The 23533-nt window shown below is 40.9% G+C and overlaps 2 protein-coding genes across 4 annotated transcripts in view; both read right to left on the reverse strand.

Annotated features, from left to right (window-relative positions):
- Nucleotides 1-914: 914 nt before the first annotated feature.
- On the reverse strand, nt 915-5321 carry LOC117558353 (tubulin beta-2A chain). Of its 2 annotated transcripts, XM_034234484.1 has the most exons (5): nt 5106-5319; nt 4631-4739; nt 4376-4384; nt 3363-3473; nt 915-2371 (listed from the first exon to the last, which is right to left on the reverse strand). In XM_034234484.1, the coding sequence occupies exons 1-5, from the start codon at nt 5160-5162 to the stop codon at nt 1287-1289; spliced, it is 1371 nt and encodes a 456-aa protein (XP_034090375.1). In that variant the 5' UTR covers nt 5163-5319; the 3' UTR covers nt 915-1286. The 2 variants fall into 2 exon arrangements, with proteins under 2 accessions (XP_034090375.1, XP_034090376.1); XM_034234485.1 differs by lacking the exon at nt 4376-4384 and having other exon boundaries at nt 5106-5321.
- Nucleotides 5322-6617: 1296 nt separating this feature from the next.
- The window catches only part of LOC117558361 (solute carrier family 22 member 23-like), a 33919-nt gene continuing 17003 nt past the window's right edge, over nt 6618-23533 (reverse strand). For both annotated transcript variants that reach the window (XM_034234504.1, XM_034234503.1), the window contains 7 exons: nt 19915-20083; nt 17238-17365; nt 15349-15451; nt 14296-14531; nt 13177-13209; nt 11838-11961; nt 6618-11050 (listed from right to left, as the gene is read on the reverse strand). In XM_034234504.1, the coding sequence (XP_034090395.1) occupies nt 9496-11050; nt 11838-11961; nt 13177-13209; nt 14296-14531; nt 15349-15451; nt 17238-17365; nt 19915-20083 (2348 nt within the window). In that variant the 3' untranslated portion in view covers nt 6618-9495. The remainder of the gene's footprint in view (nt 11051-11837; nt 11962-13176; nt 13210-14295; nt 14532-15348; nt 15452-17237; nt 17366-19914; nt 20084-23533) is intronic.

Below are 23533 nucleotides of genomic sequence, written 5' to 3' on the forward strand. Positions count from 1 at the left end.
AACCTCATAGTAATCTGCCAACACCCCTTCCTTTCTAAGATGAATAACATTTCACCTTCTCAGCCACACCTCACTGCCCATGTTAGGATAGGGTGAGCTGAACTTAGTAATCATCCAAAATAGTAATAAAGTAATGAACCCACCATAAATACAAGATATTTAAGTTACTTCTGACATCATAATTCATTTTTGGCAATCAGTACATACAGATGAGCACACCATATATAACATTTTATCAACTGAAGAACTATGACTGATCCTCTCTATAACAGGTTACTGATCCTCCCTACAACAGGAAGTTATGGGGAAACATGTTTGGACTTGTCTTCTGTATTGCATCATCCCAGTCAAGCAAACTGATAATTAAAAGTATTAACACTGTTAATGTTGGGGAACAGGAACCAGGTGAAAAGGCAACCTTTTCACAATCACATATATTTTCCTCAATCTTTAAAAAGTTATTTTCTCAAAAAGATAGGCTCTGTACTGTTTACTGCACTAAGACTGTTTATGTGAACTCAAAATAAACAACATTGCCCAGGTGTATTGTTATGATGGAGCAGGTCATCTGGTCTTTGCAGTTTATTGATGGGTTTTTAATAGTTTCTAGACAACAATTGTTGTCTTTGGCACAAATTAATAATCTACAGGCAGATATAGCTAAACATATAATACTTTATAGTACGTGTAGCATTAGATTGTGTGCTGGTTTTAAGTTTAATGGTATTTATTGACAAATAAAATATATAGAATACCATCATCCCTTAAGAAAAGGACGTCTTATGAATACTATAGAGTTTTATGGTTAAAATATTAGACTAACACGAAACACCTAAAACAAGGAAATATTTAGCAATAAATGCAAAGTTATGTTTGCCCTTATTTTTGCACATATTAAATAAAAAGACTACAAGTATTGACAGGACTTGAACTTTATTGGAGACTTGAACAGTGAATGCACGTTGGAGTATGTTACAAAACTGTGTTTGAGAACAAGACTGTACTTATTTTTTAAAACTGGCAAAGCGTGACTAAAACCTATTATGATAGTACTTGCACGTTTTCTTTGTTTCTAGCACCACTCATGATTTTTGTCAGAATAAGCCATACGTTTATGCAATATTATTTTAAGCTTAATAGCTATATTTTATTGTGATCTGCACACTGCAATTTGTATTTGTACACCTGCATCTCTCAAGTACCTTATATGATCTCACTGCGCTGTCCAACAACAATTCATATTTATAAGGGATTTTTTCACTCAATGTCATGTTAGTGTTTTACAATCAGTGGCGAACATCATGACGGACCTCTTCCTCGTCCTCTATTTCATCTTCTTCATACTCGCCCATCTCATCAGCCGTCGCATCCTGGTACTGCTGGTACTCAGACACCAGGTCATTCATGTTGCTCTCAGCCTCAGTGAACTCCATCTCATCCATTCCCTCGCCGGTGTACCAGTGGAGGAAGGCCTTGCGGCGGAACATGGCAGTGAACTGCTCAGAGATCCTCCTGAACAGCTCCTGGATGGCTGTGCTGTTGCCAATGAAGGTGGCGGACATCTTGAGACCACGGGGTGGGATGTCGCAAACAGCGGTCTTGACATTGTTGGGAATCCATTCAACGAAGTAGCTGCTGTTCTTGTTCTGTACACTCAACATCTGCTCATCCACTTCTTTCATTGACATACGACCGCGGAAGATGGCTGCCACTGTGAGGTAGCGTCCGTGACGAGGGTCACAGGCTGCCATCATGTTCTTAGCATCGAACATTTGCTGTGTGAGCTCTGGCACGGAGAGGGCGCGATACTGCTGACTGCCCCTGCTAGTGAGGGGTGCAAAGCCTGGCATGAAGAAATGCAAGCGAGGAAATGGCACCATGTTGACAGCTAGCTTACGGAGGTCAGCGTTGAGTTGGCCAGGGAAGCGCAAACAGGTGGTCACCCCACTCATGGTGGCCGACACCAGGTGGTTGAGGTCTCCGTAGGTAGGTGTGGTCAGCTTCAGGGTGCGGAAACAAATATCGTACAGGGCCTCATTGTCAATGCTGAAGGTCTCATCCGTGTTCTCCACTAGCTGGTGGACGGAGAGAGTGGCGTTGTAGGGCTCCACCACAGTGTCGGACACCTTTGGGGAAGGCATGACGCTGAAGGTGTTCATGATGCGGTCAGGGTACTCCTCACGGATCTTACTGATGAGCAGCGTACCCATACCTGAACCTGTGCCTCCACCCAGGGAGTGGGTGAGCTGAAAGCCCTGCAGGCAGTCACAGTTCTCGGACTCCTTTCTCACCACGTCCAGTACCGAGTCCATCAGCTCAGCACCCTCGGTGTAGTGACCCTTGGCCCAGTTATTTCCTGCTCCACTTTGACCTGCATGATGCATGCAATGTTTAAAGACAAATCATTGGATTGTTGGATGTTGGATGTTGACACTTGTCTTTATTGATGAATTGCCATAACATTGTGTACAAACATTAATGATACCCAAAGGATGGATCTTAATGATTGACCCCTGCCCCCTTTCAGAAGAATATCGCCTAACTTTGTGTAGCGCCGCCATCATAAGATAACATTTTGAATTTTCTCAATACATTCCCATCAGCCCAGCTGTACTTTGTATTAAGTGCCTATTTGGAATTGTAATATCCTTATAGGCTTAACTACATGGTGAACATGTTAAACATCATATCTACATGTTTAAATTGTCATGTTACTATTTAGCTCATAGCAACAGTATTCCTAAGGACAGCCTGACAGCCGCTTTAGATAGACACTCTTTTATTTACAACCTTGCAACCATTATGTTTTCTAATGCCTTACTTATAATCTACAGTATCAACTATTGCTAGATGTGTTTTAACGATTATTAAGGCCATTTTTTATATATGTTAATATATTCATCTACATTTTTGTAAAGTATAAGTTTGAAACAGGCACTCAGATGCGTTAAGTTGTTACATGATTAAAGCAGTGTAATCATTAATAAATTAGCTCTTTAGCTCTATTGAGATCTGATTAACTTAAACATATATAATGGAGAGTCCTCCTGTGTTGCAGTTTATTGGCCCCTACATGTGAGCAGCACTGCAGCATCATCTCCTTGTAGATTTATTTTTCACTGAGTCACCATTAGAGCTGTCTAAGCCCTTACTCAGCTGCACATGGGCAATGCATCACAAAACTGGCACATTGCTGAGATGCTGCAGAAGCTACATGCTGTAAATAATATTGTTGTACAGTGCTAGCAGGTGACACTAAGCAAAGCTTGACAGGATATGACAGTGGCTGCTGACACACACACTTTTTGTTTGTGCAGTTGATTCAGAGTGAGTGGTGACACTGTCTATTATCGTCCACTCACCAAAGATAAAGTTGTCAGGCCTGAATAGCTGTCCAAATGGCCCGGAGCGAACCGAATCCATGGTTCCTGGCTCCAGATCCACCAGAATGGCACGAGGGACATATTTGCTGCCTTTGGACGGAACATAGAGGTAATGGATGGAAGGGTGGAGTTATATATCAACAGTCTCAATCGGTCAGAACATTTGTGGTTAACTATTGCAAAAACATGACAGTATTTTAAAAAACGATTTCTTTCAAAGTAAGCATAACGATCTAAAGGAATTTTAATGCAGCAGTTCTGTTGGCTTATGTTATCTTTTTAGTCAACAACCTTTTGTTGGATGTATACTATAAGCTCTCCATCAAGCTGGATTCGATTGCATGGTGCTTTCTTTTGTTTGTTTGTTTGTTTAACTTTACTTCCCTCCCTTGTCAACTGTAAGCGTTATTGCAGGCAAACTGCTACAGTATGCTGCACTTCTTATTCTGGACCCGTGGAGCAGAGTGCTGAGTTCTGCAGAGTCTATTCAATCAAAGGTGACGTCTTTCTTACCCCTACCACTGATTTATTTTTGCTTATTTTCTGTGTATGTTTTAATGATGCTTTGTCTGGAAGTCCATCCTCTTCATTATGTAAGGAGAATATAATGCATGTGATGCTCAATCAATTGTCATTCAATAGTGACCCAGTAGTCTAATGCCAGCATGTGATGTGAAAACAAAGGATCAATAAAGCTTGCTGCTAGAAAACAGGGTAGTGCTAGTCAACATTAGGTGTTTTCAATGACAATGAAGGACCAACCCCTTCCTACACATGGAATGAGATCTGCACTGACTTGCCCTTCTCTGACACTCACAAGCTCACACAGAGCTGCATGATGACTGAACCTCGTTTTTTGTTTACTTCAATGCAGAGCAGCTGTGAGAAATGACACGCAATGACCTTGAACATGCACATGAATAAATCAGATACTGAGGTATGGGACCAAGGCACAGAGGGCTCGGGGTCAGCTATACAGAGAATGCACGTACCTGTGCTCCCTATAGAGAAAGACAAAGAGAGGGAGAGAGATATTTTAGCAGATTCACTGGCCTAATTTTCTCTGCACTCATAGTGGGACCTACTTTCCCCTTGCAGCTAAATTAGTGACATTGGCACACTGTGGCATTCAAATTAGGTCTATGTAGCATAAGGTCATGCACGAATATGAGTTATGGAAACAAAGCTTTATGTATATTATTAGTCTGATGCAAACATGTGGTTTATTTAAAACCAACTTATTTTACCTGATGCCTCGTTGTAGTATACATTTATCCTCTCCAGCTGCAGGTCACTGTCACCTTGGTAACTACCGGTGGGGTCGATGCCATGCTCATCACTTATCACCTCCCAGAACTATCATGGGACACACACAATCATATGAACTTCAATTGTTGTGGTTATGGTGCAACATAACATGGTAAAACAACGGGTTAAAGCGCGTGCGTCAGGCCTGCTTTTAGTAACTGCGCATCTGTCTGGTGACAAAATGACACGTAGCAGCGGGAGCACCATCACTGCACTGCCCGGCCGGACCCTGCACATATATAAACAATTAATGATATCTGAACAGTATTTATACATGCTGCACATGAAAGGACCAAAAAGTGGAATTGAATGATTCGAAAAAGTATTCAACATCCCAGGAATTAACTCATGGCAGGTTACGCATTTAAATCACGTTAATTATCTCACTTCCAAAATTAATGGTAATATTCATACCTTCGCCCCAATCTGATTACCACACTGTCCAGCCTGGATGTGAACGATTTCCCTCATGGTGAGCTGCAGATGCGGGCAGAGATGGTCTGTTGTTGTTACTTCACCGGCGTCCAGTCTTCAGTCTCTTGTCGCTGTGATTCCTCTCTAAATCTGCACTTGCTTCATTTCTAGAGCGAGTGTTGAGCCGGTGAGATAGATCAACGTGCTGCTGGTCAGATGACGTGACACACAGCGCAGCATCCCAATGTCCCCATCAGCCAATAGGAGAGCTCCAGTTTGATGCAGTGGGCTAGACGATTGTGCCGCATCATCCACCTGACATCACCCTGTCCCATGATGAAGGCCAAATGTTGCCTTTTCATCGCTGGACTGAGGCTGTTCTATAAAGCCAAGGGAATTATATATTCACTGTCATAAATGCTAAACTTTATAGTGTAATATGTATCCCAATGAAGGCTGCAGTTCTAAATAAACTGGTTGAATTGGGGCTATTTGAAAACATTGTTCAGAAGCAACTTTTATTCACCTGTATGAAAAAGTGTCACATATGCTGAAAAATCTAATTAGAACTTCTGATTATGCTTTTAACTCTGTCTATTAACTCTTATGGATTTGAGCTACTTCTATTATTAAGAAAAATACAACAGCCATGGCTGCATGCCCTGTCCTTATTTATTGAGCCGAGCCCCAAATGCTCATTTTGGCTGGAGATCCAGAAACAGACCTGTATTTGCATGCTGCAACCTGGCCTCAGATTTGCTGCAGCCACTTTTGATAATTTGTTAGCTAAGTAAGCGTATAAACTGCAATATGAAATATGTTTAAACTAGATTCTAAGACAAAGCCAAGACAAGTCAGGATTGGGTAAAAAGCAATAGCCTCCCTGCAGAGCCACAATACATGGTCTTTGGCAGGGCTTCTTGTATACAGTTGATAGCATTGCTAGCTGTATGCTGCCTGCCTTGAGGTTTTAACTCATTTTAGAGTCCCATACATCTAGCATGAATGTGTTATTCCCCTGACTTTTCTCCTAGCCCCACCAAGGAGGTTCACAATTGTGAAGAGAAATGTCTCAACAACTCTCGAATGGATTGTCAGTAATAATCATGTTTCTCATTGGATTTATCGTCATATTTTTGGGGTCACCTTTAGCATCAACATCAGGACGGCATTTGAATTTGTCAAATATATGGGTTGATGACTTAAAACCTAGAAAACTAATGACAAGCAAATTTGGTGAACATTAGACCTGCTTAACGTTATAATTTAAAGCATATTATGATGCAAATGTAAGTATTTAATTCAAAGCCTTTCTGAACTTAAATATATCCTGACTCTTCACCTTTGTAATTGTGCTTTGGCATATATATTTAAAATTTGAAATTGGTGTGCCTCAAACGCAGCATGTGTACAGCCTCTTTAGTGAGGCAGTGCTATTGAACTCTACTAATATGTTTTAGCGTGACATCTATTAAATCCATGAAATGTTACAAAATGAGGCACTCACTGATATCCAGTTGATCAATAAATAGTGGTTTATTTTTAACAACAGGTATGGCTTATATACAAGTGCATTACGTCTGTTAAAACAAAAAAACTAAATGAAACCAAACAATCAGAAATTATAAATGGTACAATCCATGGTTTTTACATTCATTCAAAATTCCCATCAGGAGGTTCTGGTCGCACGGTTGAGAGAAGCAAAACCTGAAATGTGTACACTGGGAACTTCATGTCTCTGAGATTGTTATCTATGTTTGAAATCTATTTATCAGTCCATGTTATCTTCATCCTGGCGACGCTGGGAGTTTCCACACATTTATTTACAAAGGCATAAACCACTCTTCTTTTTTTTTGCTTTTCTGCCTGTCACTCCTAGTCCACCATATCGCTGGTGCTTACATTGCTTTGGATTGCTTTCACTGATTTTACCCCAGATAAATGACCACCATCAGCACCGTGTAGCAATAGCTGCATGGGAGTTGTGAAAATGGAAGCAACTGATCTTAGAGAAGACACTAGCTGTGTTTTGCTGTGTCCCTGTCTTTACACTGGTGTTGAATGGAGGTTTGGCAATACAATACACAATACCTGCAATACAGAGACGAGAGACCAACACTTACAGACAACAAGCATGACAGAGTAATGTGAAGCCACTGACCACTGCAGTCAACATACATACTGCGGATGCCAACAATTCCTTCTTAAATCCAGTGTCAACACCCTCTTCCGCAAAGTGGATTACATGTGGGTCTATTGCAAAAGTTATTGGGTTACTTGTCATTTCTGCTTTCAAAATCCCACTTCATTTTCCCTTTTTTATACCCGTGAAGACGCCATGCTCCACCTAATTTGACATCACATGATTGCAGGGCATTGTGCTTTGAGGCTTAGCAGCATGGCATGTAAGACATTGAATGTTGATATGAATCTTTCACTTTATGGAAGTTTGACGACTTGAGGATCTAATAAAGATCAGTGGAATAATAGAAAAAAAGCTGCATCTGATGGAAAAAAAGGAGGTTTGCTAAATCATTCAGATACCAAAAGATATCGCCTTGTCAGTGCACATTAATCTCAGATGAAAGCAAAAGAGCAATTTGATGAGTAAAGTACCTGTAAGTGTACCACAACAAGGTATGACTGTGAGTAACACAAGTCTGTTCTTGTCTTTGACCTTTATAAATCATCAGTACTCCCTGGATTAATGTTGCATGATACCGTGAGAGAGTTGTATCGCAGTTAAAATGACAAGACATCATTCAGTTGGCTCTGAGATTAAGATTAAGATGATTATTTATCATTATTATTGTTGTAAACAGTTGTCTATCCGTAATCATACAAATTTCTTTGACAAATATTACAACTTCCATCCATGAAGTCCAACGACTGTCAAGCTTCACACAAGTCAAGTATAATGCTGTCCACAGACGGACACAGGCTTTGGAAGAGAAAGTGCCTCCTTATGCAAGAGTTTGTCAAATGTAAGATTATGAATAGGTTCATGTACAAATAAATAAGGATTTGACCTGTATTTTAAGATTTGTTTTTGACAAATATGATGTATTGCATTTCTTAAAAAGGCAAACTTAATTGTGCATGTGAATATATGAACACCTTGATATACATAAAACACATTGAACATTATGTCATCCATTGGTTTCATTTCAAAAATAGGTTTTGTGTATTTTTAAGGTTTGCATTTAGGGTTTGTTTTGCTGACACATTCACAATTATTTTTCATGCTTTGTCCCAACTTGCAAAGAATAAGGTGGCACCACACTGATGTGCCACAAATACTGTAAGAATGTAGCATAGCTTTGTACAATAAGGGCACGCTATGGGAGATCAATCTAAATAATACTTTGAATTAAAAAAAAGGCTGAATCAAGCCCAACAACTAATTATGCATTTACTAACAATATCGAATTTACAGATAAACGCAAATGCATACGATAAATTCCATTGACTGAATTGATTGAAAAAATAAAAGTTTCTTAAGACCGACAAAATATGGGTCATCCTTTCCTCTAATACCACTGTTCATACAATGAACCACATGTTGATGAAAGCAATGTTGCAATCTCCATCTCTCAATTTCGACGATCAAATGATGATATAGCTTTCAGTAATTTGATTTACTTCTTCTTTTATTTTGAAAAGGGGGTCATCTGATTCACTTGATTCTATACACAGTCTATGGCAGGGGACTGTACTAAACAGTATTTCCAGAAACAGGAAAAAACTGTATTTATACTAATTTGTTTTGGCACGGTCTACATTTAATTTTGGTCAGAGTAGTTTTTTGGCGTATTTAGAAAAACCCCTCCAATTTGGATTGTTTACCTCTTTAACGGCAAAAAAATACATTGCAACATTCAGATTTTCTTTTTTAGGTACACAGGTAAGGCGATATTTCTATACAAATATGTTAGAAGGACATTTCATTTAAGCAAAAGTACCAGTGATTTCATTTTTTTGTTTTGCGCATCTTTTTTTTCACCAGTACTCAGTGATTGTGGGTTTTAGTGGTAAGTCTTTTTAAAATAACAAACAGTGATTTTCAATTCATTTACATTAAAGTAGTTTAAAGGCTGGTGATTTCCAGTGACATTCAAAAAGAGCAGATACTGTCACATTTTCACAAACCAGCCTCTGGCACTCTCACTTGCGTGGTCTCATTTATTGGCCAAATGCAGGAAGGGGGGACATTGAGGAACGTACAGCATCTCCGTAAGACATGTCCACTCAACTCCAGGTGGGGACAATCTTCAGGAAGTGCTTGAAGTCTGAGTAGGACATTTCGTATCCACCTCTGTGCCCTCATCTGGGTTATTCATGTGACGTGGGCGTCTTCCTCGTGCAACTTTCTCCTGGCTGCAACACTGGATCATAACGAGTCCACGCCATTGACAGTGTTGTTTTCTGTGCTGGCACTGTCACTGATAAAAAGGACGCCAGAGTCTATGGGGGAGGAAACGGTGCAGTCCATAAGAGAAGACGGAGCTGCTTCTGTAGATCCTGAATCTGGGATGGGAGTTGGTGCTGAATCTACAGAAGAGGAAGCTGCTGAATCCTGCGTGGGTTGAATAGTCAGAGTGGTAGATTCTGGAGTGGAGGTGGGCACAATGTCTGTGACGGGGAGAACGGTAGGAATTTCTGCAGTGGTGCTGACAGTATTTATAACAGGGGGAGTAGAAGAGGCCTCTGAGGGTGTATGGCCTGAGTCAATGGGTGGGGGGGGAGTGGGTGAGGGGAAAACAGTGTCTGTGCTAGGGGGAGTAGGGGGACGAGGGGATATATCATTAACACAAGGAGATGTTGGGTCTAACTGTAGCTGTTCAGGGTCTATAACAGGAGGTATGGGGGAGTCTCTATTTGAAGGAGTGGATGTAGATTGTTCCACTATTTCTAACTGGGTGGGAATGTCAGAGTTTGCACTAATGGAGGGCGGAAGGTCAGTGGAAATGTGGCAATCTGGTACTGGAACTGGGGAGGGGGTAGGGGATGGAGGGAGGCTGTCATGCATGGATGGAGTAGGCAATTCTGCTCGAGGTGACTCAGGCAAAGGTGGGTCAATTTTCAGGGCGATATCACTGATCTCATTTTCCATTGGGTTAGGGGATTCTAATGTGGAGCTAGGTGGGGGCTCAATGGTGGGTGTGGTGCAGATCTGGGAGGAGGCAAGCACAGTTTGGGGAAGGGGGGGAGTGGAGCGGTCTAATGAAGGAGAGGGGGTCGCTGCTGACTCTTTTGTAAGGGAGGGACCAATGCCTTTCAATTCAGGACTGGCAGAATTCTTCAATGGCTCAACAGATTCCACGACTACTGATTGAGGTTCTTCGACATGGGCTAAAAGTGGGTCTGTGGCGCATGGTGGTTGGTGTGAAGGAGTGGAAGACAGCAGGTGCTCTTTACTGGCATATATGACGCCATCTTTACCCAGGGTTGGGTTGATGGGAGTTTTGGATAAGGATGGAAGTGAGTGACCGTTGGGGTCTTTAAGCACAGGCTTGCTGGGGTTCAGCTCGATGAACACTGGAGCGGATATATCTCCCACTGACAGAGCGGTCAAATCAACAGCCGAAGAGGCCGTGGAGTCCATGGTGGACACGGCAGTGGCGGCTGCTTCGTGGAGCGGTGTGTCGTGCACCCTGGTGTAGTCCCTGCTGCTCTCAGACTGAGCCAGCAAGAGGCGCTGTTCTCCAGGTTTCCTCGGGGGGAGGAGAGGTTGACGGGTGTATCTCTCGCCGTCAGCCAGGGTCTCTGGGAGGGGCTGGTAGCGTGTCTCGGGCAGCAGGAGAATGCAGATGATGCAGATGAGAGTGCAGCAGGCAAAAATTATGTGGTGAAGAAAGTAGCCCTTCTGATTGTGGAGCTCCATGATGGGTGCAGTCAACATGCCAAAGCCTGCGCTGGCTAGGACCAGACCCAGCCCACCACCCCTGTGATGAGAAGGAAAATGTTATCACATTATGATCAGACACACCCAAAAACCTATAATCTCCAAACAAACCACTGAAGGAGAAGATTGTTTACTATAATTAAAGTAATTCATGATCTACACGTTGTACTGAACTTTCACCTACTTCATTTGCATAAAAGGAAGGATCTGTGTTCTCTCTTCGGTTGATGGGTGATTGCCATTTGAGCAAACAGCAGTAGAGAGTGCTGCAGCACCATTAAACACCCTCCTCTAAAAGCATACTAATTCCCTTCCTGTAGTTGCCTAAATTCACCACCAGAGGTCGTCCTGGGAGCACTGACAGCACGACGACACCGTTTACATAACCCCAGATAATAAACATCCAGTGCTGTGTCATATATTCTCAAAGGGGATGGTTAATTTGTACAAGATGTGGATTACATTTGACACTGAACCGTGAGAGTCTGTTCAATGATTTCATACCCTCCTTTAACAGGAGGTGGAACCGCTAATCCATCTGCAGGAACAAGTGATGCTATGGACACCAATGATAATATTAACTGAATTATAAATTAATCAGGACATTAAAACAGATCTTTCTGTAACACATCCAACCAGATGGCTTGACAATGCACACATTAGAGCAAACATGAGTACAATGTGGACTGTTCCTTCACATTTGTAATGTCAAACGTTGTCTAATACAATAAAAACACAGCTATTTCCCTCCTTAGGGTAAATTCACTTTTGCAAAACGTGTTGTTCTTTCTCTAATCGTACAAGTCTCATTGTTTCAGTGGGCCTACCTTATCACAGTGGGAGTGATCTCGGCACAGAAAAAGATGCTCAGGTTGCTGACTGCGTGGGAGGAGAACATGCCGATGATAGAAAAGGCGACGGAGAAGTTCTTATTCAGCGTACCTGAGTTATCTGCAGACAAAGCAGGAGACACAAATGGCAATTTCTACTCTGTGTAATCAGTAGAAAACATAGGTAAAGGAAGCTGGGAAACATATTTTCAAAAAGCACAATATATAGTTTAATATTCCTAAACAACATACGGAGATTAGACAATGGGTTACTGTGAATTCAACTGGTGAAAATTAAGGATGTATGGAAGTAAAGAACGGCCATAAAAACTTGAATTTGTACATGCAACTGTATATCTGATTTTGAAAATTATCCAGTATCAAATACTTCCATTGTACTTTATTAGGGTGGGGGTTATTTTTTCTAAGTTGTGACATTTAAACGTGACTTAGAGGATGTGACCTGATAGGAAAGCTGTGATTGATTCTTTTTAGACCTGATTTGATTCTTTTTTATTTATTTTGTATTAAAAAGGCACTTGACGTTTTGAAATTGTTCAATTTCAAAGCACTCAAACCCCATGGATGGAGTTCAAGGTAAAATACTCCAATGCTACAAACCAATTGAAATGTCAACAACTAACTATCCAGTAGTGGTCTAATAAATACAAAAAAATAACTGTTGTGGCATTGCTTTGTTTTCGTAGAATAAATGTAGTCTGATTGTAGTCCATTCGACTGATGAATGTAGAATTAATGTGTCTATTATTACTCGAGCATTTAGTAAACCAAAATGAAAAGTGCCAATAAAAATGGTTTGCCTGACGCTAATGTGTATTTTCTCAAGTCATTAAAGATTGGGTTTCATACTAACAGCCCATTCAGATCAAAGATGGTTTGAATACAGTTGATATCTGTTGAATGAGTGATGTTCAAGATGGCATAAAGAAGATCAGAGGAGACTGCTCTGTGATCAAAAGAGGGAATAGTGACGGAAAGCTGATGGTGAGATTCACAGCTCAATAACAAAGAAGCTCACCCTCTCCAACACAAAGGGGCTAAATAAGTGAAAAGCTAGCCATAATCACATCTAGGAGTTCATTATCCATCTGCAGGGCTTGCATACGCCTAATGAAATACTGCAGGATGTCTATGCAGCACATTTCGAAAAACCTCATCAAGATAATGGAGCAACTTAAGTGGATTCAATTCACACTTTGAAAGAATGTGAAGCAGATACAAAATTATATTGTATATAAAACATCGGAGCAAGACTACTCAATACTTGATCAGTTTATCTATTCCAAAAAGAAAATAAATGAAGACATTGATTTACCTATATTCAGATGGCCACTGTACTTCCCCACCACTAAAGGGAAATAAGAGATAAACAGATATTTATCAGCCAAAAACACAAGCAGATCATGAAATACACTCAAGTCAAACATTAAAAACAAAACATGCACAAAGCTTGTCAACACACACACACACACCCACTGTTACAACATAAAAAAGCTCTGGAGAAGAACATGAAATAGGAGTGTAACCTTGATGTGTTGACTCTGGTTAAACATTAAAGCTTGCTCATTTGTAACTAAATAAACTGGTACACATTGACCAAAACAGCAGTTTGAAATCTTGTTCGACCACTCCATTAGAAACAACTGACGTCACCCACATAGTTCACTCACCACCTCAGGTGAGCCACACGCAATATGGGGTCGGATTGGTCTTTCTTTTAAATGCAATTCATTGATTGCACTTCAAGTCAATAATCTGTTGAATTATCTCCGCTATGATAGGGGTTCCTGTCTGACAACAGAATAATTTTGTCCAAAACCATTTGTTTTCATTTTTATGTATTCATTCAGATTTTTAAAACTGAGTTCCCTTTTTTTCATTTTACCTTACTTCCCTAAGATCAAATCTTAAAAACCTGTGACCCAATGATATTGTTTCATTAGGTAAAAAGGCAAAAGTAGAGGAATTGTTGATTGTAGCACATAGTATTTTGTTGTTTCGGCCATGAATGAAAACACATTTTGTACACTAGTGAGTATTTTCAGCAGCAGGATGTTTATGTGGACTCAAAATAACAGTGCCCATGTTCATTGTAATTAAGTCATTGGGAAACAGTGGAGCATTGTGGCACAGAGGAATTAGATGTATGTGGCTTTGGGTACATAGAATATAGTAGATAGTTTGGATCAGTTCATTGTTGGTTTAGGTCTTCTCATGGGATTTGTTGGCAATCAAAAAAATATAGAACAGAACCAGCAAAAAAATTACATTCTTCTTCACCAAAAACCAAGATACGATATATCCTATAATTCAAAACATGTTATAGAGCTTCTTTGGATTGAGTGATTGAGAGTGCCACAGATATTTAAAGCCACTAAACACCACCAGTGTGAAATCTTCCTAAGTGGACATGTTTCCCTCATAAAATACTCACAGTTAAGCAGGCCCAACTGCAGTAGAGATGCCAGGGCAGTGATGATCATAAACATGAGAAGGCCCCCCCTCCGGCCCATCAGGCCCACGGCCGGGCACAGGGCCATGCAGGAGGCCACCGCAATGCCCGCCATGGTGTAGTAATCTGCATAGAAGTTATGGAACATGGTCGTCTCCTGAGCCTCAGGGTCCATCATGCTGCGGGCGAAGCAGTGGTGGATCCCATAGCCTGTTAGCCTGGGTGAAGAGCAAAAACAGGGCTAGGTAAGGAGATACTAGTAGATCAGAGAGAAAATGACAATGTTTTAAAGAAACCAAAGAAGGAAGGGGCAGAATTGTGAACACAACAAAATATGGAGAAAATAGATCCAAGCATAGTGTTAAAGATGAAGAGGTTGGGAGGAGATGGAAGAGGAAGAGAGATAATTCAAGGTTTATCATGTTTTCTCCCAACATATCTCAAAAGAAACATCAAAAGATATGTAAATACTGAGTCACTGACACACACACACACACACACTGCTGGTTGTCTAATGTTTCATAAGGACACAGCTCATGTAAAATTCATGCTGACTTGGGGGGTTAGGGATACCGTGCACTAAAGCAGAGTTAAAGCTGGCTCAGCCTCGCTAGAGATTAGTTCTCAGATGGAGGGGAGATCCCACCGGAGATGAAAAGAGAGAGCAGCACAAATATGGAAGGGAAGAAGCATTCAGGGCTACTGATCAATGCCGTTTTAAGCCTCAAGGTTAATAGTGCCATCTCGTCTGCACAAAATGGCGCGTCTGACTGGCATTGCCACACACACACACACACACACACACACACACACACACACACACACACACACACACACACACACACCACACACACACACACACACACACACACACACACACACACACACACACACACACACACACACACCACACACACACACACACACACACACACACACACACACACACACACACACACACACACACACACACACACACACACACAGTTATTACTGCTGTATTTCTAAGTGCTAAAGCAAATGGCAAACACTTACGAGTTGACACAGAGCACAACAATGTTCTTCCACAGGTTTCTCGTCCCGACCATTTTCACAATGCACGTCTTCTTGTGTTTATTTTGAAGAGCTCTCTGCAGTTCTGTGAGAAAGCAAACATGTTAATCTTAGCACCTTACATTGGAGGGTCATACAGTATCAATATTTGAGCATAACTTTAACTGTAGCAAAGGGTGGCAAGTCTTAATTGCAAGGTCTGCCTTGTTTTCCCCCCACAAAAAGATAGTTTGTGTAATGTGACTGCTATGTAAGCTATGTATTGCTAATTAAAATGTGTTCAACCTGTTATATATACACCTAGTAGTTATCCTTAAATGATCTTTCCTTTGCCAATTACCTGTCATATTTTTCAGGGCTGTGACTAAGATATGTTCAACAGATGACAACAAATTAGAAGCAATACAGTTCACTGTAAATTATTAAACATTAATGTAATAACATGTCTAACACAAGTATTTAGAAAATCATAGGTACAACCCTTAAATGCAGGCTATAAAATACTGTCTGCATATCAGCCAACATTTACACTGATTCCAATAACATAATTATGTGATATGGGTGAATATCAACCTGCTCACAGTATAAATCCATCAGGCTTTAGTTAATATAAACATATTAAATTGAGATGTCAGGTCAAAGTAGAATTTAACTTATTAATTTGCAATGACAGAAAAATACAAATACATTTTTGATGAGCACATTTGAGCTTCCGCTGCTTTGTGAAACACACAAATAACTGTTCTCACTGTAGAGCAGGAACAGTTCTTGATAAATATGCTGGTGATGTGTGACATGCACACGGTGGATGTTTTGGTATCAGATTGCGGGTTGCCACAGAAACACACCTCTGCTTTGTGCAACAGTATGTTCACGTTGACTCAGGCACGGGACAAAATTCCACACACCGCCTCAAGGTTATCTCGGCTGCATCACTCAGGGTTTCCTGTGATCCCCTGGCCAGGCTTCAAACAGGGACTAAGACTCTGCCCACCAATTCACATGTTTCCGCTCACTATCCAAAGATGACCTAATCAGCAGTTACACATGCATCGGTCATGTCCGAGCGATTAAAAAAGTTGCTGTGCTATACTGGAAGTTTGTACATCCAGTGCCCAGTGTTGTATTTAATGCTGAGCAGTTAAAAGTAGGAAATATTACAGGAAGGGTTGAGGACAGCCAGTTACTATAAAAAAAAAGACAGATGATAAATTATTGTCTGTGGCAATGTACTTTACTTAATGCTGCCTCAGCACACAGTTCTTAAAAAAGTGCAGTCAATTTCACACCGACTAGTTCCTCTTTGAACCTTTTCCCAGCTGTGGCACTGTTTTATTTTTGTATGGATTGATAAATACAGTGAATAGAAGTAGACAACATTGACAGCGCTAACGAAGGCAATCTGCTATGACGTTAAACAACAACACAGTTCACTCTTTCGTGATAGCAGGTCTTCTGAGTACAGACAGAGACAGTTAACCCAGAGTCAGAGTGCATGACTCGCATCCATCTGCCGTCTGCACACCATCCTGTCAGCTCTAACTGAGGCTTTAACGAAATGAATGATCGTTGTAGAGTGTCATAATGTAATGTTCAACACCCACTGCTCTCTGGACTGGCGCGTAACTATGGTAACGTAGCAGGAAGCAGATATAACCTTGTCAATCTGTTTTATTGAGGAAAGCACAGCTGGATATACTACCACTCACCCAGCTCTTTAAAAAGGAGAACAAAATCTAAGCTTGGAAGATGGCACTGACACAATGACTACTTTTACATGAAGAATCCATCGACATACATGCAGTAATAATAATATCAAAATGTAAAAAGCAGCCTTTGATTTCAGATTTCGTAAATCAGTATTTTATTACCTGTGAGGATATTATCCGGGTCCAGCTCCATGTTCACTTGGTTTTTCTTTGCTATGTGTCCCATGATCCACTTGGAGCGGCAGTACTGCTGGGTGGCCAGCAGCCAACGCAGCGACTCAGGGAAGATCCTGCCAGAAAGATGGGGATGTCCTCGTTAATAACACATCCGAAATGACTCCGAAATCAATCAATCTCGCTTTTAAAAAGGCAGATTGAATGCTTTATTATCTAGTATAAAATCTGGATTTTAGTTAACCAGTGTGCCATTTCAACACATTTCGATTGAAATGCAGAAAACTATTTAATGGCAACCTACAGAAAGATTAGAAACTGTATCATAAACAAGAAATCCAGCTTCACAAACAAACACTCGCATTTACAGGTGGCGGGGCCCAGATGTCTTCACAGGGGGAACAACAAACAAACACATGACTGTCAGCCATTGTTATCCCTGTCTGCATTTGGTATGCTCTATTATCTTGGATTTGTATTGCGTTATGTCAATCCTGTGAGCGTTCAGGTTTCTCCTCGCAGAAGCATGTCGATGTGAAGACAGTCAGCAGAAACCATGCCTCATTAGCTTCAGCTAGTTGCATTTCTCTGGAACAGATGTCTACAGTATATGCAGGATTAATGACATTTCACTGGTGTTGTTTTAACTTTTTTCCCCCAAATCAGCAAACTAAAATCTCTAGCAGAGTTGAACTATTCAGCCCAATCAGCTGTTATTTCTATATTTGCAGACTCAGCCACTTGATGAATCCCATTTGTACCCATAAACACTGTCTGTCCTAATCAGTTAAGCCAACATGGGTCCATAATGTCCTGAGTCAAGCTTGCTGATTCATTTATTATTCTCAGTAGTTTGTGCTTTGTGGACAGCTCTATTACATCAGTAGAAAAAGGCTACATTGTGAGCTGGTTTGCCAATGAAAGCTTGCCCTTCACCCTGCAGAACAAATTCACCAACTGAAATCCAGTAATATATGCGAGATAAATATCAGTTTCACAACCCACTTCTGGTAGTTTTTTCAATCCACCATTGCCATGATCACATCAAAGCAGACAATGACAAATCCCTTTCCACAGCTTAGTCACCTGACTGCTCGGTTATTGTTGTTTGTTTTCACTCACGATAACAGTGACTACCCTGCCAAAGGTTACTGACTCATGCTCTGTGTCTGTAGAAACCACCATCTATCTGTGCTGTTCCCTCTGTCCTACAATTATTGAAGTGCATCGTATCACTAGTATTGATGTTTTATCGATAGATAAGTGCTTTGGAGTGCTTTTGACTTTTCCTGAATGGAAACAGTTAATTCTCAAGGCTCACCATTGAGGAAAGCCAAGGACTTTGATAACTTGATAGAAATCTCTATTTTATTTATTTATTTTTGCTGGCTTTGTACACATCAGCCTTGCTGTGGAGCACTTTGCATTGAATACATACATGGTGGTTAATGCAAGACTTTATACTGCCTGAGCTTAAGCAAAAATAAATGTTACTGTAGAGATCACTGCAAATGAGTAAACAAAATACATTACATTTAATTCAGCTGGGAATTTACTGATAAGCAAATGTCCTTGCAAAGAAGACTTTCTTTGTTTGAACTATGTAAATCTCCTAGAGCATCTATGGCTTAACGAGGTTTTATTAAGACATTGGTCGCTTAGAATCTAATACATGTAGGGTACAGTGTTTCCCCTAGGATGGAGTCATAGCAGCGGTGCTAAGGCACGTGGGCCTAGCATAATGTGAGCGTGGAGCGCGTGGAATTTTTTAGTGTGCACGTGCGAAGTGCGCCCCGCCAATTTGTTTCTATGTGTCTGCCAGCACAAGAAAGGCTCTTGAGGCCTAGTACCAGGACCGGTTCTAGCCAATTTGTTGCTCTAGGCGAGATTTTAGGCGAGATTTTATATATAAAGAATAAATGAAAAATCTCTACAAAAGACAAATGCACTACAAAAACAGAAACGTATTGACATAGGTAATATATGTCAAAATTGCTTCAAATGTATTCAGTATTGTATGAACATGTTTGAATTGAGGGGTGGACGTCACATCCTCTAGGGGGGACCGGGGGATGCTCAAGATTTATTTGAACATTTGGTCAAATTAAAAGTGTAACCGGGGTGAAAAGGGTGTTACATTTACTTAATTATGAATGTTGTTACATCAAGGCCGAAAATTAGGATGAGCGCCAACGGTCAAAAATGTTTTTTCCCCTCCCAGAGCTACCAGCGCAGCGCCCCCCAGATCTGGAGCCCTAGGCGACCGCCTATACCGCCTATGCCAAAAATCGGCCCTGCCTAGTACATACAGTGGCAATGTCTCAAGATTTAGCAAAAATACACTTTTATTGAACTTACAGTAACACAAATACTACAAATCAACATAACCAACAATCAAAAATGAAAAAGGGTCGCCACTTATTATTATTTTAATTAAAAAAGTAAAGAAAATATTTTTTTATTATTTTTTTTTGGGTACCTGGCTGGCGCCCCGTAGCAGTGGCGCGCATATATTTGTATATAGGGGAAACACTGGAGTATGATTGCAGATGGCGTCACATATTTCAGCTTCTTTTTAAACTGATTAACACCTTTTAAAATTCAACAGAAAACAAAAAGATGGGTTGGTGCCAAAGTGCAGCAGATGCCCAGGTATTTTCCTTACCAGATGTAGGACAGCATCAGCAGCAGGGGACAGATGATGACAGCTTGGAGGACCTGCCAGTCGCGACAGAGGTACGCCACTCCAGGCATCAGCAGCTGACCGCCCAGCACCACAAAGCTAGCCACCATGGTCATGGAGAAACGCCATCCTGGTAGGCAGAGCTCGATCCCTGGGGGAGAGAACAAAGAGGAGAGAAAAAGGAAGAGGGCAAGTGTTATAGGTGTTCTGCAACACACAAAGACACAAAAAGTAGCATGTTCAGCAACAAAGCAACTATATATTTTAATAATACAAGCACACATCACCATTTATAACTGTTTCCTTGCTATCTGTATGGAATATGGTTGGCATATCTAACTCCATGAGGTAAAGATTTTAAATGACATTTGACACAAATTTCACAATGGTATGCCAATGATGTAAGGGAATGACGAAAAGCGTCAGCTAGGTTAGTACGAATGTATATTTCCCAAATAATCTCAACTGCAAGAATACTACAACATTTACTAAAAATATATACAAAACTAGACGGACACTTGGAGAGTGCCGACCTCCATCAGGGCCATTCATACGAGTGAGAAATGATGTGTTTATTCACCCAGGTAATAAAACAAGGTGATACGTACATTAACAAAGTATTTGCAGTTACCATTATTGTATAGTTTGACCCCTGTAATATGTGTAAGTTATGCTACAGCTTGTGATGCTTGAGTGACTTTGAAAATAGTAACTTGCTGATAAGAACTCAAGAGAGACATGAAATGTAACCTTGGCTATAGATTTAATATCTACCCCGTCCAGTATTTATCCTAAGTAAAATATGGGATCTTAGCTGATGCTAATGCTCACAGAAACAGGTCAAAGTTAGTAAATACATGTTTTGGTATGATACAAGACAGACAACATTTAACGTTTGAATACTGAGACTTTTAACACAAAGAAACACCTGAAACTAGTTTACAGCTTGCAAGCCAGTTACATCCAGAAAAGCATGCAAGAATGGCCTGGCAATTAATGCTTCTATCAGTATAAATTAGATCTCTTTTGAAAGTGGACTGTTCTTTGAAAAAAATCATCCATATGCTTAAACAATTATTCTCACTTTTACAACTACAGCGCGTGACAAATGTTGAGACATTAGATAAAGGCAATTAATCAGCACATACAGTTATTGTTCAGAGGCACCAGACAGACCAGGACAGTAGGCTGCTGTGAGAGTGAATCAACTAGAAAGAGGTTCCTTGTGCTCAATTCTCCTCTATCAGAATGGCACTGATTCATTCACCCAACCATTAGCATGCACACCACACTGGCAGCCAGCAACCACAGACAGTCCAGCCCTTCAGTTACTGCAGTGTAGAAGATGGCTTCACATCACCATAGAATAGTGAACAGCACAGTAATGCTGCTATTCTCGCAAAGCCAAAATCGTTTGTCCTGCTTCATTCATCCTTTTTTCTTATACTTCACTATATGTTTCCCTAATGGGCCATTGCTGCTGCCCAAGAATGTAACAGCCTCCAGATGGGCCTTTCAAGGTGACAGGGCCAGCATAATACAGTGGGTGTCTGCGGGCTTGCTTAATTCCAGTGGAAAAGACCGGAATTTCAATTAGGACTTGCCCCCTTCTGAGGACATGAATAATGCTCTCTGTTCAGACACTACCGCAGCTGGAATGACAAAGCCAATGAGCTGAAAGCGGGGTGATCGGTGCAAGACCTGCTGAGTTTGAACCAAGTAACCTCGAGACCCCTTCTCTGTGTACTGCTGGGAGAAAAGTGACGGTTCACTGCTCACAGACTGCATGGGATTTGAATTCTTCGGTTATGTATAAGGCGTCATGTGCACTGAACAGGCCACTGCATTGTGACTGGGAAAGTACATCCTGTGGTTGGCTATGGAAAAATGCTCACATGCACATATAAAGAAATGACAGGACAAACTAAATTACAAGTAAAGAGATTTTAGAATAAATGTTAATACATATAAAATAGGAACATGTCCTGTAGATGGAGCTGAAGAATGAGAAACCATAGTTTGATGAAAGGAAAAGAGGCCTGAGCTCCTTCCTCAATCCGACCCTAATCCTCAACAACCCACAAGATCAGCATTCCCACAATGCCCTGCTGAAGCCTGTGTTCTACTGACATAAATCTACCACTAACTAATCTGATGAAACATAAAATAAATGTACCACAGATGCTAACCAAGGAACTCAGGGGTGATGAAACAAGTAGGACATACAAACTATTAAAAATAGCCCAATTGAAATGAATTTTCGACACACTATACAAAGTGTAAATGACATCATCATTGATCAAGCCAAATAGCCAAGTGATGATGATGATAATCCCCAAAGAAGCTTTGGCAGGTTTGCTGAAGTTGGCAAAACCAGAATATATAAATACCAGTCTCTAGTAGTAGTAGCCACCTAGCCTCATGTCAAGTACACAGCTAAAGGAGGCCCATTGTTTTACAACTGAAAGAGATTAGTTGACCACTAAATGCACTCAGTGTAGCCGCACCCTATACCCACAGGCTATCATGACCTTTCACTGGTCACATGACGTCCAAGATTCCACGGCCTATCTCGGCCACTCGATCTGTTAAGCGTAACTTGATGATGAGAAGACATTGAGGCGTACCGTATATCTGCACTGAAAGATAACAAAGGTTTGATTGAGTTAGATTTTTATGGCATAATTAGAACCTTTTCACAAGTGCTGCAAACAGGTGTCACATGTGGCGTGCATCTGTATTTTAGTCGCTTTGGATTCTCATGCCTCAGGGTCAAACGTACCAGATGGTTCCAGACCACTGATCTCCTCCCATATATCTGATTTGTTGAGCTTCCTACATAACTCTAATGTTGAGCTAATTAACCAATGTTTCCTTTAGTTCGAGAAACAATCGACTAATCAAGGTCTTGTCAATACAATTGAAAAATGGGATTCGCTACTTTTCCACATACATTACAAATTGTGAGCTCCCAAGTCTCCTGTGTGTGTGTAATTAAGTTGAGATGCGTTGACTGTAAAGGCCAATGATTCGCATCATTTAAGCATTTTCAAGCTCATAAAACCAAGGACCGTTTGTGCCCACTTGCATTTGTTGAGGCCTTTAAATTTGTCGTCTGTTTACTGATGCTAACTGTTCAAGTCTCCATGTTCATGAGGGTGTTCTGCATGGGGCTAACTCAGACCTCATTGGGAAAGTGTTGAGCTTTATCAATACATTGTTAAAGCTCCACGCCCTCAAAGCTGTGGTCACAGATGGAAATGCTTGGCAAGACCAAACTGGATTCAGGCATGTGCAAAGCTGCTGATTCGTTTTTGGAGTGCTTCCTGTGACTGACAGGCCAGTGCAGCATTGTCAGAAAACAGCACTTCCCTGATTAGGAACTAATGAACCTTGGTCTGGGGTTACTGCAGATCGAAGAGATTTTTCTTGGTGAAGGCAAATTGCATCCTCAGTAGAACATAGTGACCACGCAGCAAAGGAAACCAAACAGTGTGGGGGCGAGTGCACACTGTTCAACTCACAGTTTACAGGCACAGTCTCTGAGAAGAGGACACATTTCTCTTAAGGTATCCCTCACATCTTTATAGAATTGAATCAT

This window comes from Gymnodraco acuticeps, unplaced genomic scaffold (genome assembly GCF_902827175.1).
Source record: "Gymnodraco acuticeps unplaced genomic scaffold, fGymAcu1.1, whole genome shotgun sequence".
Classification (NCBI taxonomy): Eukaryota; Metazoa; Chordata; class Actinopteri; order Perciformes; family Bathydraconidae; genus Gymnodraco; species Gymnodraco acuticeps.